Source organism: Oncorhynchus mykiss, chromosome 13 (assembly GCF_013265735.2).
Source record: "Oncorhynchus mykiss isolate Arlee chromosome 13, USDA_OmykA_1.1, whole genome shotgun sequence".
Classification (NCBI taxonomy): domain Eukaryota; kingdom Metazoa; phylum Chordata; class Actinopteri; order Salmoniformes; family Salmonidae; genus Oncorhynchus; species Oncorhynchus mykiss.
In genome coordinates, this window is record NC_048577.1 from 2,050,056 (window position 1) to 2,065,132 (window position 15,077).

Here is a 15,077-nt window from a genome sequence, read left to right on the forward strand (position 1 = left end):
AACATAATATAAATATAATGAAGTAGATGGAGTCATCCAGTCCTCATCCACAACATAATATAAATATAATGAAGTCCTTATCCACAACATAATATAAATATAATGAAGTCCTCATCCACAACATAATATAAATATAATGAAGTCCTCATCCACAACATAATATAAATATAATGAAGTAGATGGAGTCATCCAGTCCTCATCCACAACATAATATAAATATAATGAAGTAGATGGAGTCATCCAGTCCTCATTCAGAACATAATATAAACATAATGAAGTAGATGGAGAGTCATCCAGTCCTCATCCACAACATAATATAAATATAATGAAGTCCTCATCCACAACATAATATAAATATAATGAAGTAGATGGAGAGTCATCCAGTCCTCATCCACAACATAATATAAACATAATGAAGTAGATGGAGAGTCATCCAGTCCTCATCCACAACATAATATAAATATAATGAAGTCCTCATCCATAACATAATATAAATATAATGAAGTCCTCATCCACAACATAATATAAATATAATGAAGTCCTCATCCACAACATAATATAAATATAATGAATTAGATGGAGTCATCCAGTCCTAATTCACAACATAATATAAATATAATGAAGTCCTCATCCACAACATAATATAATGAAGTAGATGGAGAGTCATCCAGTCCTCATCCACAACAGAATATAAATATAGTGAAGTCCTCATCCACAACATAATATAAATATAATGAAGTAGATGGAGAGTCATCCAGTCCTCATCCACAACATAATATAAATATAATGAAGTAGATGGAGAGTCATCCATTCCTCATCCACAACATAATATAAATATAGTGAAGTAGATGGAGTCATCCAGTCCTCATTCAGAACATAATATAAATATAATGAAGTAGACGGAGAGTCATCCAGTCCTCATCCACAACATAATATAAATATAATGAAGTCCTCATCCACAACATAATATAAATATAATGAAGTAGATGGAGTCATCCAGTCCTCATCCACAACATAATATAAATATAATGAAGTCCTTATCCACAACATAATATAAATATAATGAAGTCCTCATCCACAACATAATATAAATATAATGAAGTCCTCATCCACAACATAATATAAATATAATGAAGTAGATGGAGTCATCCAGTCCTCATCCACAACATAATATAAATATAATGAAGTAGATGGAGAGTCATCCAGTCCTCATCCACAACATAATATAAACATAATGAAGTAGATGGAGAGTCATCCAGTCCTCATCCACAACATAATATAAATATAATGAAGTCCTCATCCATAACATAATATAAATATAATGAAGTCCTCATCCACAACATAATATAAATATAATGAAGTCCTCATCCACAACATAATATAAATATAATGAATTAGATGGAGTCATCCAGTCCTAATTCACAACATAATATAAATATAATTAAGTCCTCATCCACAACATAATATAATGAAGTAGATGGAGAGTCATCCAGTCCTCATCCACAACAGAATATAAATATAGTGAAGTCCTCATCCACAACATAATATAAATATAATGAAGTAGATGGAGAGTCATCCAGTCCTCATCCACAACATAATATAAATATAATGAAGTCCTCATCCACAACATAATATAAATATAATGAAGTAGATGGAGAGTCATCCAGTCCTCATCCACAACATAATATAAACATAATGAAGTAGATGGAGAGTCATCCAGTCCTCATCCACAACATAATATAAATATAATGAAGTCCTCATCCATAACATAATATAAATATAATGAAGTCCTCATCTACAACATAATATAAATATAATGAAGTCCTCATCCACAACATAATATAAATATCATGAATTAGATGGAGTCATCCAGTCCTAATTCACAACATAATATAAATATAATGAAGTCCTCATCCACAACATAATATAAATATAATGAATTAGATGGAGTCATCCAGTCCTAATTCACAACATAATATAAATATAATTAAGTCCTCATCCACAACATAATATAATGAAGTAGATGGAGAGTCATCCAGTCCTCATCCACAACAGAATATAAATATAGTGAAGTCCTCATCCACAACATAATATAAATATAATGAAGTAGATGGAGAGTCATCCAGTCCTCATCCACAACATAATATAAATATAATGAAGTAGATGGAGAGTCATCCATTCCTCATCCACAACATAATATAAATATAATGAAGTAGATGGAGTCATCCAGTCCTCATTCAGAACATAATATAAATATAATGAAGTAGACGGAGAGTCATCCAGTCCTCATCCACAACATAATATAAATATAATGAAGTAGATGGAGTCATCCAGTCCTCATCCACAACATAATATAAATATAATGAAGTCCTTATCCACAACATAATATAAATATAATGAAGTCCTCATCCACAACATAATATAAATATAATGAAGTCCTCATCCACAACATAATATAAATATAATGAAGTAGATGGAGTCATCCAGTCGTCATCCACAACATAATATAAATATAATGAAGTAGATGGGTCATCCAGTCCTCATCCACAACATAATATAAATATAATGAAGTCCTCATCCACAACATAATATAAATATAATGAAGTAGATGGAGTCATCCAGTCCTCATTCACAACATAATATAAATATAATGAAGTCCTCATCCACAACATAATATAAATATAATGAAGTCCTCATCCACAACATAATATAATGAAGTAGATGGAGTCATCCAGTCCTCATTCACAACATAATATAAATATAATGAAGTAGATGGAGAGTCATCCAGTCCTCATCCACAACATAATATAAATATAATGAAGTCCTCATCCACAACATAATATAAATATAATGAAGTAGATGGAGGGTCATCCAGTCCTCATCCACAACATAATATAAATATAATGAAGTAGATGGAGGGTCATCCAGTCCTCATTCAGAACATAATATAAATATAATGAAGTAGATGGAGGGTCATCCAGTCCTCATCCACAACATAATATAAATATAATGAAGTCCTCATCCACAACATAATATAAATATAATGAAGTAGATGGAGTCATCCAGTCCTCATTCAGAACATAATATAAATATAATGAAGTCCTCATCCACAACATAATATAAATATAATGAAGTAGATGGAGTCATCCAGTCCTCATCCACAACATAATATAAATATAATGAAGTAGATGGAGTCATCCAGTCCTCATTCACAACATAATATAAATATAATGAAGTCCTCATCCACAACATAATATAAATATAATGAAGTAGATGGAGTCATCCAGTCCTCATTCAGAACATAATATAAATATAATGAAGTAGATGGAGTCATCCAGTCCTCATCCACAACATAATATAAATATAATGAAGTCCTCATCCACAACATAATATACATATAATGAAGTAGATGGAGTCATCCAGTCCTCATTCACAACATAATATAAATATAATGAAGTCCTCATTCACAACATAATATAATGAAGTAGACGGAGAGTCATCCAGTCCTCATCCACAACATAATATAAATATAATGAAGTCCTCATCCACAACATAATATAAATATAATGAAGTAGATGGAGAAATCAGGTCCTCATTCACAACATAATATAAATATAATGAAGTCCTCATCCACAACATAATATACATATAATGAAGTAGACGGAGAGTCATCCAGTCCTCATCCACAACATAATATAAATATAATGAAGTAGATGGAGTCATCCAGTCCTCATTCAGAACATAATATAAACATAATGAAGTAGATGGAGAGTCATCCAGTCCTCATCCACAACATAATATAAATATAATGAAGTCCTCATCCACAACATAATATAAATATAATGAAGTAGATGGAGAGTCATCCAGTCCTCATCCACAACATAATATAAACATAATGAAGTAGATGGAGAGTCATCCAGTCCTCATCCACAACATAATATAAATATAATGAAGTCCTCATCCATAACATAATATAAATATAATGAAGTCTTCATCCACAACATAATATAAATATAATGAAGTCCTCATCCACAACATAATATAAATATAATGAATTAGATGGAGTCATCCAGTCCTAATTCACAACATAATATAAATATAATGAAGTCCTCATCCACAACATAATATAATGAAGTAGATGGAGAGTCATCCAGTCCTCATCCACAACAGAATATAAATATAGTGAAGTCCTCATCCACAACATAATATAAATATAATGAAGTAGATGGAGAGTCATCCAGTCCTCATCCACAACATAATATAAATATAATGAAGTAGATGGAGAGTCATCCATTCCTCATCCACAACATAATATAAATATAATGAAGTAGATGGAGTCATCCAGTCCTCATTCAGAACATAATATAAATATAATGAAGTAGACGGAGAGTCATCCAGTCCTCATCCACAACATAATATAAATATAATGAAGTCCTCATCCACAACATAATATAAATATAATGAAGTAGATGGAGTCATCCAGTCCTCATCCACAACATAATATAAATATAATGAAGTCCTTATCCACAACATAATATAAATATAATGAAGTCCTCATCCACAACATAATATAAATATAATGAAGTCCTCATCCACAACATAATATAAATATAATGAAGTAGATGGAGTCATCCAGTCCTCATCCACAACATAATATAAATATAATGAAGTAGATGGAGTCATCCAGTCCTCATTCAGAACATAATATAAACATAATGAAGTAGATGGAGAGTCATCCAGTCCTCATCCACAACATAATATAAATATAATGAAGTCCTCATCCACAACATAATATAAATATAATGAAGTAGATGGAGAGTCATCCAGTCCTCATCCACAACATAATATAAACATAATGAAGTAGATGGAGAGTCATCCAGTCCTCATCCACAACATAATATAAATATAATGAAGTCCTCATCCACAACATAATATAAATATAATGAAGTAGATGGAGTCATCCAGTCCTCATTCACAACATAATATAAATATAATGAAGTCCTCATCCACAACATAATATAAATATAATGAAGTCCTCATCCACAACATAATATAATGAAGTAGATGGAGTCATCCAGTCCTCATTCACAACATAATATAAATATAATGAAGTAGATGGAGAGTCATCCAGTCCTCATCCACAACATAATATAAATATAATGAAGTCCTCATCCACAACATAATATAAATATAATGAAGTAGATGGAGGGTCATCCAGTCCTCATCCACAACATAATATAAATATAATGAAGTAGATGGAGGGTCATCCAGTCCTCATTCAGAACATAATATAAATATAATGAAGTAGATGGAGGGTCATCCAGTCCTCATCCACAACATAATATAAATATAATGAAGTCCTCATCCACAACATAATATAAATATAATGAAGTAGATGGAGTCATCCAGTCCTCATTCAGAACATAATATAAATATAATGAAGTCCTCATCCACAACATAATATAAATATAATGAAGTAGATGGAGTCATCCAGTCCTCATCCACAACATAATATAAATATAATGAAGTAGATGGAGTCATCCAGTCCTCATTCACAACATAATATAAATATAATGAAGTCCTCATCCACAACATAATATAAATATAATGAAGTAGATGGAGTCATCCAGTCCTCATTCAGAACATAATATAAATATAATGAAGTAGATGGAGTCATCCAGTCCTCATCCACAACATAATATAAATATAATGAAGTCCTCATCCACAACATAATATACATATAATGAAGTAGATGGAGTCATCCAGTCCTCATTCACAACATAATATAAATATAATGAAGTCCTCATTCACAACATAATATAATGAAGTAGACGGAGAGTCATCCAGTCCTCATCCACAACATAATATAAATATAATGAAGTCCTCATCCACAACATAATATAAATATAATGAAGTAGATGGAGAAATCAGGTCCTCATTCACAACATAATATAAATATAATGAAGTCCTCATCCACAACATAATATACATATAATGAAGTAGACGGAGAGTCATCCAGTCCTCATCCACAACATAATATAAACATAATGAAGTAGATGGAGAGTCATCCAGTCCTCATCCACAACATAATATAAATATAATGAAGTCCTCATCCATAACATAATATAAATATAATGAAGTCTTCATCCACAACATAATATAAATATAATGAAGTCCTCATCCACAACATAATATAAATATAATGAATTAGATGGAGTCATCCAGTCCTAATTCACAACATAATATAAATATAATGAAGTCCTCATCCACAACATAATATAATGAAGTAGATGGAGAGTCATCCAGTCCTCATCCACAACAGAATATAAATATAGTGAAGTCCTCATCCACAACATAATATAAATATAATGAAGTAGATGGAGAGTCATCCAGTCCTCATCCACAACATAATATAAATATAATGAAGTAGATGGAGAGTCATCCATTCCTCATCCACAACATAATATAAATATAATGAAGTAGATGGAGTCATCCAGTCCTCATTCAGAACATAATATAAATATAATGAAGTAGACGGAGAGTCATCCAGTCCTCATCCACAACATAATATAAATATAATGAAGTCCTCATCCACAACATAATATAAATATAATGAAGTAGATGGAGTCATCCAGTCCTCATCCACAACATAATATAAATATAATGAAGTCCTTATCCACAACATAATATAAATATAATGAAGTCCTCATCCACAACATAATATAAATATAATGAAGTCCTCATCCACAACATAATATAAATATAATGAAGTAGATGGAGTCATCCAGTCCTCATCCACAACATAATATAAATATAATGAAGTAGATGGAGTCATCCAGTCCTCATTCAGAACATAATATAAACATAATGAAGTAGATGGAGAGTCATCCAGTCCTCATCCACAACATAATATAAATATAATGAAGTCCTCATCCACAACATAATATAAATATAATGAAGTAGATGGAGAGTCATCCAGTCCTCATCCACAACATAATATAAACATAATGAAGTAGATGGAGAGTCATCCAGTCCTCATCCACAACATAATATAAATATAATGAAGTCCTCATCCATAACATAATATAAATATAATGAAGTCCTCATCCACAACATAATATAAATATAATGAAGTCCTCATCCACAACATAATATAAATATAATGAATTAGATGGAGTCATCCAGTCCTAATTCACAACATAATATAAATATAATGAAGTCCTCATCCACAACATAATATAATGAAGTAGATGGAGAGTCATCCAGTCCTCATCCACAACAGAATATAAATATAGTGAAGTCCTCATCCACAACATAATATAAATATAATGAAGTAGATGGAGAGTCATCCAGTCCTCATCCACAACATAATATAAATATAATGAAGTAGATGGAGAGTCATCCATTCCTCATCCACAACATAATATAAATATAATGAAGTAGATGGAGTCATCCAGTCCTCATTCAGAACATAATATAAATATAATGAAGTAGACGGAGAGTCATCCAGTCCTCATCCACAACATAATATAAATATAATGAAGTCCTCATCCACAACATAATATAAATATAATGAAGTAGATGGAGTCATCCAGTCCTCATCCACAACATAATATAAATATAATGAAGTCCTTATCCACAACATAATATAAATATAATGAAGTCCTCATCCACAACATAATATAAATATAATGAAGTCCTCATCCACAACATAATATAAATATAATGAAGTAGATGGAGTCATCCAGTCCTCATCCACAACATAATATAAATATAATGAAGTAGATGGAGTCATCCAGTCCTCATTCAGAACATAATATAAACATAATGAAGTAGATGGAGAGTCATCCAGTCCTCATCCACAACATAATATAAATATAATGAAGTCCTCATCCACAACATAATATAAATATAATGAAGTAGATGGAGAGTCATCCAGTCCTCATCCACAACATAATATAAACATAATGAAGTAGATGGAGAGTCATCCAGTCCTCATCCACAACATAATATAAATATAATGAAGTCCTCATCCATAACATAATATAAATATAATGAAGTCCTCATCCACAACATAATATAAATATAATGAAGTCCTCATCCAGAACATAATATAAATATAATGAATTAGATGGAGTCATCCAGTCCTAATTCACAACATAATATAAATATAATTAAGTCCTCATCCACAACATAATATAAATATAATGAAGTAGATGGAGAGTCATCCAGTCCTCATCCACAACATAATATAAATATAATGAAGTAGATGGAGAGTCATCCAGTCCTCATCCACAACAGAATATAAATATAGTGAAGTCCTCATCCACAACATAATATAAATATAATGAAGTAGATGGAGAGTCATCCAGTCCTCATCCACAACATAATATAAATATAATGAAGTAGATGGAGAGTCATCCATTCCTCATCCACAACATAATATAAATATAATGAAGTAGATGGAGAGTCATCCAGTCCTCATCCACAACATAATATAAACATAATGAAGTAGATGGAGAGTCATCCAGTCCTCATCCACAACATAATATAAATATAATGAAGTCCTCATCCATAACATAATATAAATATAATGAAGTCCTCATCCACAACATAATATAAATATAATGAAGTCCTCATCCACAACATAATATAAATATAATGAATTAGATGGAGTCATCCAGTCCTAATTCACAACATAATATAAATATAATTAAGTCCTCATCCACAACATAATATAATGAAGTAGATGGAGAGTCATCCAGTCCTCATCCACAACAGAATATAAATATAGTGAAGTCCTCATCCACAACATAATATAAATATAATGAAGTAGATGGAGAGTCATCCAGTCCTCATCCACAACATAATATAATGAAGTAGATGGAGAGTCATCCATTCCTCATCCACAACATAATATAAATATAATGAAGTAGATGGAGTCATCCAGTCCTCATTCAGAACATAATATAAATATAATGAAGTAGACGGAGAGTCATCCAGTCCTCATCCACAACATAATATAAATATAATGAAGTCCTCATCCACAACATAATATAAATATAATGAAGTAGATGGAGTCATCCAGTCCTCATCCACAACATAATATAAATATAATGAAGTCCTTATCCACAACATAATATAAATATAATGAAGTCCTCATCCACAACATAATATAAATATAATTCAGTCCTCATCCACAACATAATATAAATATAATGAAGTAGATGGAGTCATCCAGTCCTCATTCACAACATAATATAAATATAATGAAGTCCTCATCCACAACATAATATACATATAATGAAGTAGACGGAGAGTCATCCAGTCCTCATTCAGAACATAATATAAATATAATGAAGTAGACGGAGAGTCATCCAGTCCTCATCCACAACATAATATAAATATAATGAAGTCCTCATCCACAACATAATATAAATATAATGAAGTAGATGGAGTTATCCAGTCCTCATTCACAACATAATATAAATATAATGAAGTCCTCATCCACAACATAATATACATATAATGAAGTAGATGGAGTCATCCAGTCCTCATCCACAACATAATATAAATATAATGAAGTCCTCATCCACAACATAATATAAATATAATGAAGTAGATGGAGTTATCCAGTCCTCATTCACAACATAATATAAATATAATGAAGTCCTCATCCACAACATAATATAAATATAATGAAGTCCTCATCCACAACATAATATAAATATAATGAAGTCCTCATCCACAACATAATATAAATATAATGAAGTAGATGGAGAGTCATCCAGTCCTCATCCACAACATAATATAAATATAATGAAGTCCCCATCCACAACATAATATAAATATAATGAAGTAGATGGAGTCATCCAGTCCTCATCCACAACATAATATAAATATAATGAAGTAGATGGAGTCATCCAGTCCTCATTCACAACATAATATAAATATAATGAAGTCCTCATCCACAACATAATATACATATAATGAAGTAGACGGAGAGTCATCCAGTCCTCATCCACAACATAATATAAATATAATGAAGTAGATGGAGTCATCCAGTCCTCATTCAGAACATAATATAAATATAATGAAGTCCTCATCCACAACATAATATAAATATAATGAAGTAGATGGAGAGTCATCCAGTCCTCATCCACAACATAATATAAATATAATGAAGTAGATGGAGAGTCATCCAGTCCTCATCCACAACATAATATAAATATAATGAAGTCCTCATCCATAACATAATATAAATATAATGAAGTCCTCATCCACAACATAATATAAATATAGTGAAGTCCTCATCCACAACATAATATAAATATAATGAAGTAGATGGAGAGTCATCCAGTCCTCATCCACAACAGAATATAAATATAGTGAAGTCCTCATCCACAACATAATATAAATATAATGAAGTAGATGGAGAGTCATCCAGTCCTCATCCACAACAGAATATAAATATAGTGAAGTCCTCATCCACAACATAATATAAATATAATGAAGAAGATGGAGTCATCCAGTCCTCATCCACAACACAATATAAATATAATGAAGTAGATGGAGAGTCATCCAGTCCTCATCCACAACATAATATAAATATAGTGAAGTCCTCATCCACAACATAATATACATATAATGAAGTAGATGGAGAGTCATCCAGTCCTCATCCACAACATAATATAAATATAATGAAGAAGACGGAGAGTCATCCAGTCCTCATCCACAACATAATATAAATATAATGAAGTCCTCATCCACAACATAATATAAATATAATGAAGTAGACGGAGAGTCATCAGTCCTCATCCACAACATAATATAAATATAATGAAGTAGATGGAGAGTCATCCAGTCCTCATCCACAACATAATATAAATATAATGAAGTAGATGGAGAGTCATCCAGTCCTCATCCACAACATAATATAAATATAATGAAGAAGATGGAGTCATCCAGTCCTCATCCACAACATAATATAAATATAATGAAGTAGATAGAGAGTCATCCAGTCCTCATCCACAACATAATATAAATATAATGAAGTAAGATGGAGTCATCCAGTCCTCATGACTCAGTCCCCACTCCAGGACCTTGATATGCTTCTTACGAAGCCACTCTTTCGTTGCCCGGGCGGTGTGTTTGGGATCATTGTCATGCTGAAAGACCCAGCCACATTTGATCTTCAATGCCCTTGCTGATGGAAGGAGGTTTTCACTCAAAATCTCACGATACATGGCCCCATTCATTCTTTCCTTTACACGGATCAGTCGTCCTGGTCCCTTTGCAGAAAAACAGCCCCAAAGCATGATGTTTCCGCCCCCATGCTTCACAGTAGGTATGGTGTTCTTTGGATGCAACTCAGCATTCTTTGTCCTCCAAACACGACGAGTTGAGTTTTTACCAAAAAGTTATATTTTGGTTTCATCTGACCATATGACATTCTCCCAATCTTCTTCTGGATCATCCAAATGCTCTCTAACAAACTTCAGACGGGCCTGGACATGTACTGGCTTAAGCAGGGGGACATGTCTGGCACTGCAGGATTTTAGTCCCTGGCGGCGTAGTGTGTTACTGATGGTAGGCTTTGTTACTTTGGTCCCAGCTCTCTGCAGGTCATTCACTAGGTCCCCCTGAGTGGTTCTGGGATTTTTGCTCACCGTTCTTGTGATAATTTTGACCCCACGGGGTGAGATCTTGCGTGGAACCCCAGATGGAGGGAGATTATCAGTGGTCTTGTATGTCTTCCATTTCCCAATAATTGCTCCCACAGTTGATTTCTTCAAACCAAGCTGCTTACCTATTGCAGATTCAGTCTTCCCAGCCTGGTGCAGGTCTACAATTTTGTTTCTGGTGTCCTTTGACAGCTCTTTGGTCTTGGCCATAGTGGAGTTTGGAGTGTGACTGTTTGAGGTTGTGTACAGTTGTCTTTTATACTGATAACAAGTTCAAACAGGTGCCATTAATACAGGTAACGAGTGGAGGACAGAGGAGCCTCTTAAAGAAGAAGTTACAGGTCTGTGAGAGCCAGAAATCTTGCTTGTTTGTAGGTGACCAAATACTTATTTTCCACCATAATTTGCAAATAAATTCATAAAAAATTCTACAATGTGATTTTCTGGATTTTTTCTCTCTCATTTTGTCTGTCATAGTTGAAGTGTACCTATGATGAAAATTACAGGCCTCTTCTCATCTTTTTAAGTGGGAGAACTTGCACAATTGGTGCATACTTTTTTGCCCCACTGTACATATATATAGAGAGAGATAGGTTATATAGGTTAGACTCACAGCTTTGGGTTTGAAGGGCGGCTGGACTTCCTTGTTCTCCAGTTTGTCCCAGTCCATGTAACGGAAGAAAGCGTGTTCCTTTATATCCCTCTCCCCCTCCGGACCACAGCCCAGACGCTTCCCTGGGTGCTTGGTCATCAACTAGAGACAGGGGGTCAGAGGTCAGAGTGTGTGTGTGTGTGTGTGTGTGAGAGAGAGCGAGAGATAGAGAGTGTAAGTGTGTATACTCACCCCTTTGCAGATGGCGACAGCCTCCTTGGACATGGACTTGGGGTAGGAGACGTGATGCTCCATGATGGACTGGAACAACTCATCCTCGTCCTCACCATCGAACGGAGGCTGGGGAGGGACACACAGAGCGCCACTGAGAGGACACCGCTGACATTCTGCACTACGTACTGTAAGACGATGTACCGACACAAATAACACACACACACACACACACACACACACACACACACACACACACACCTACCTGTCCAGCCAGCATCTCGTAGAGCAGAACTCCAAAGGCCCACCAGTCCACGGACTTCCCATAGGGCTGGTACGCTATGATCTGGAGGGGGGAGGAGAGAGGGATGAGATAGGAGGAGGATAGAGGACTAAGGGGGAGGAGAGAGGGATGAGATAGAAGGATTGAGGACTAAGGGGGAGGAGAGAGGAATGAGATAGGAGGAGGATAGAGGACTAAGGGGGAGGAGAGAGGGATGAGATAGGAGGAGGATAGAGGACTAAGGGGGGGAGTAGAGAGGGATGAGATAGGAGGAGGATAGAGGACTAAGGGGGAGGAGAGAGGGATGAGATAGGAGGAGGATAGAGGACTATCCTGTCTGGGTTGGCTCCCCCCCCCCCCCCTTTGGGTTGTGCCGTGGCGGAGATCTTTGTGGGCTATACTCGGCCTTGTCTCAGGATGGTAAGTTGGTGGTTGAAGATATCCCTCTAGTGGTGTGGGGGCTGTGCTTTGGCAAAGTGGGTGGGGTTATATCCTTCCTGCTTGGCCCTGTCCGGGGGTGTCCTCGGATGGGGCCACAGTGTCTCCTGACCCCTCCTGTCTCAGCCTCCAGTATTTATGCTGCAGTAGTTTATGTGTCGGGGGACTAGGGTCAGTTTGTTATATCTGGAGTACTTCTGTCCTATTCGGTGTCCTGTGGGAATTTAAGTGTGCTCTCTCTAATTCTCTCTTTCTTTCTCTCTCTCGGAGGACCTGAGCCCTAGGACCATGCCTCAGGACTACCTGACATGATGACTCCTTGCTGTCCCCAGTCCACCTGGCCGTGCTGCTGCTCCTGTTTCAACTGACCTGAGCCCTAGGACCATGCCCCAGGACTACCTGACATGATGACTCCTTGCTGTCACCAGTCCACCTGGCCGTGCTGCTGCTCCAGTTTCAACTGACCTGAGCCCTAGGACCATGCCCCAGGACTACCTGACATGATGATTCCTTGCTGTCCCCAGTCCACCTGGCTGTGCTGATGCTCCAGTTTCAACTGTTCTGCCTTATTATTATTCGACCATGCTGGTCATTTATGAACATTTGAACATCTTGGCCATGTTCTGTTATAATCTCCACCCGACACAGCCAAAAGAGGACTGGCCACCCCACATAGCCTGGTTCCTCTCTAGGTTTCTTCCTAGGTTCTGGCCTTTCTAGGGAGTTTTTCCTAGCCACTGTGCTTCTACACCTGCATTGCTTGCTGTTTGGGGTTTTAGGCTGGGTTTCTGTACAGCACTTTGAGATATCAGATGATGTACAAAGGGCTATATAAATACATTTGATTTGATTTTGATTTGAGGACTAAGGGGAGTAACAGAAGCGAGTTGAAGAACAGAAGCAATCCTTACCTCAGGAGCGATGTAGTCTGGGGTCCCACAGAAGGTCTTGGTGGTGACACCGTCTAACATGTTCTCTTTGCACATCCCAAAGTCAGCGATCTTAATGTGGCCTTCTGCATCCAGCATCACGTTGTCCAGCTTCAGATCCCTAGGAGAGGCACACAGAGACAGACTATCTTAATGTGGCCTTCTGCATCCAGCATCACGTTGTCCAGCTTCAGATCCCTAGGAGAGGCACACACACACACACACACACACACACGTTAAACCTACATACACACGTTACACACACATAAACACACACAGACATATTAAACATACACTATATATATATATATATATATCCAAAAGTATGTGGACACCCCTTCAAAATGTGTGCATTCGGGTTGTTTCAGCCACACCGCTGTTGCTGACTGGTGTATAAAATGGAGCACACAGCCATGCAATCTCCATAGACAAGCAATGGCAGTAGAATGGCCTTACTGAAGAGCTCAGTGACTTTCAACATGGCGCCGTTATAGGATGCCACCTTTCCAACAAGTCAGTCCGTCACATTTCTGCCCTGCTAGAGCTGCCCCCCCAGTCAAATGTAAGTGCTGTTATTGTGAAGGGGAAACGTCTAGGAGCAACAACGGCTCAGCCGCAAAGTGGTAGGACACACAAGCTCACAAAACGGGCCAAGTGCTGAAAATGACTCAAGTAAAAGTGAAAGTCACCCAGTAAAATACTACTCAAGTAGTACTTGTCTAAAAGTATTTGGTTTAAAATATACTTAAGTATCTAAAGTAAAAAGTATAAACCATTTCAAATGTCTTTTTTAAGCAAACCAGACGGCACCATGAAAAATAAATACAAATTGATGGATAGCCAGGGGCTCCACCACTCAGACATCATTTAGCCAGGACGCTCCAACACTCAGACATCATTTAGCCAGGGGCTCCAACACT

At 35.6% G+C, this 15,077-nt stretch overlaps 1 protein-coding gene across 2 annotated transcripts in view; it reads right to left on the minus strand.

Moving 5' to 3' along the window:
* Positions 1 to 15,077, minus strand: part of LOC110515515 (protein kinase C beta type) — a 66,110-nt gene that overhangs the window by 19,248 nt on the left and 31,785 nt on the right. For both annotated transcript variants that reach the window (XM_036942242.1, XM_036942243.1), the window contains exons 9-12: positions 14,140 to 14,278; positions 12,773 to 12,853; positions 12,529 to 12,636; positions 12,298 to 12,438 (exon numbers count right to left, since the gene is read on the minus strand). In XM_036942242.1, the coding sequence (XP_036798137.1) occupies positions 12,298 to 12,438; positions 12,529 to 12,636; positions 12,773 to 12,853; positions 14,140 to 14,278 (469 nt within the window). The remainder of the gene's footprint in view (positions 1 to 12,297; positions 12,439 to 12,528; positions 12,637 to 12,772; positions 12,854 to 14,139; positions 14,279 to 15,077) is intronic.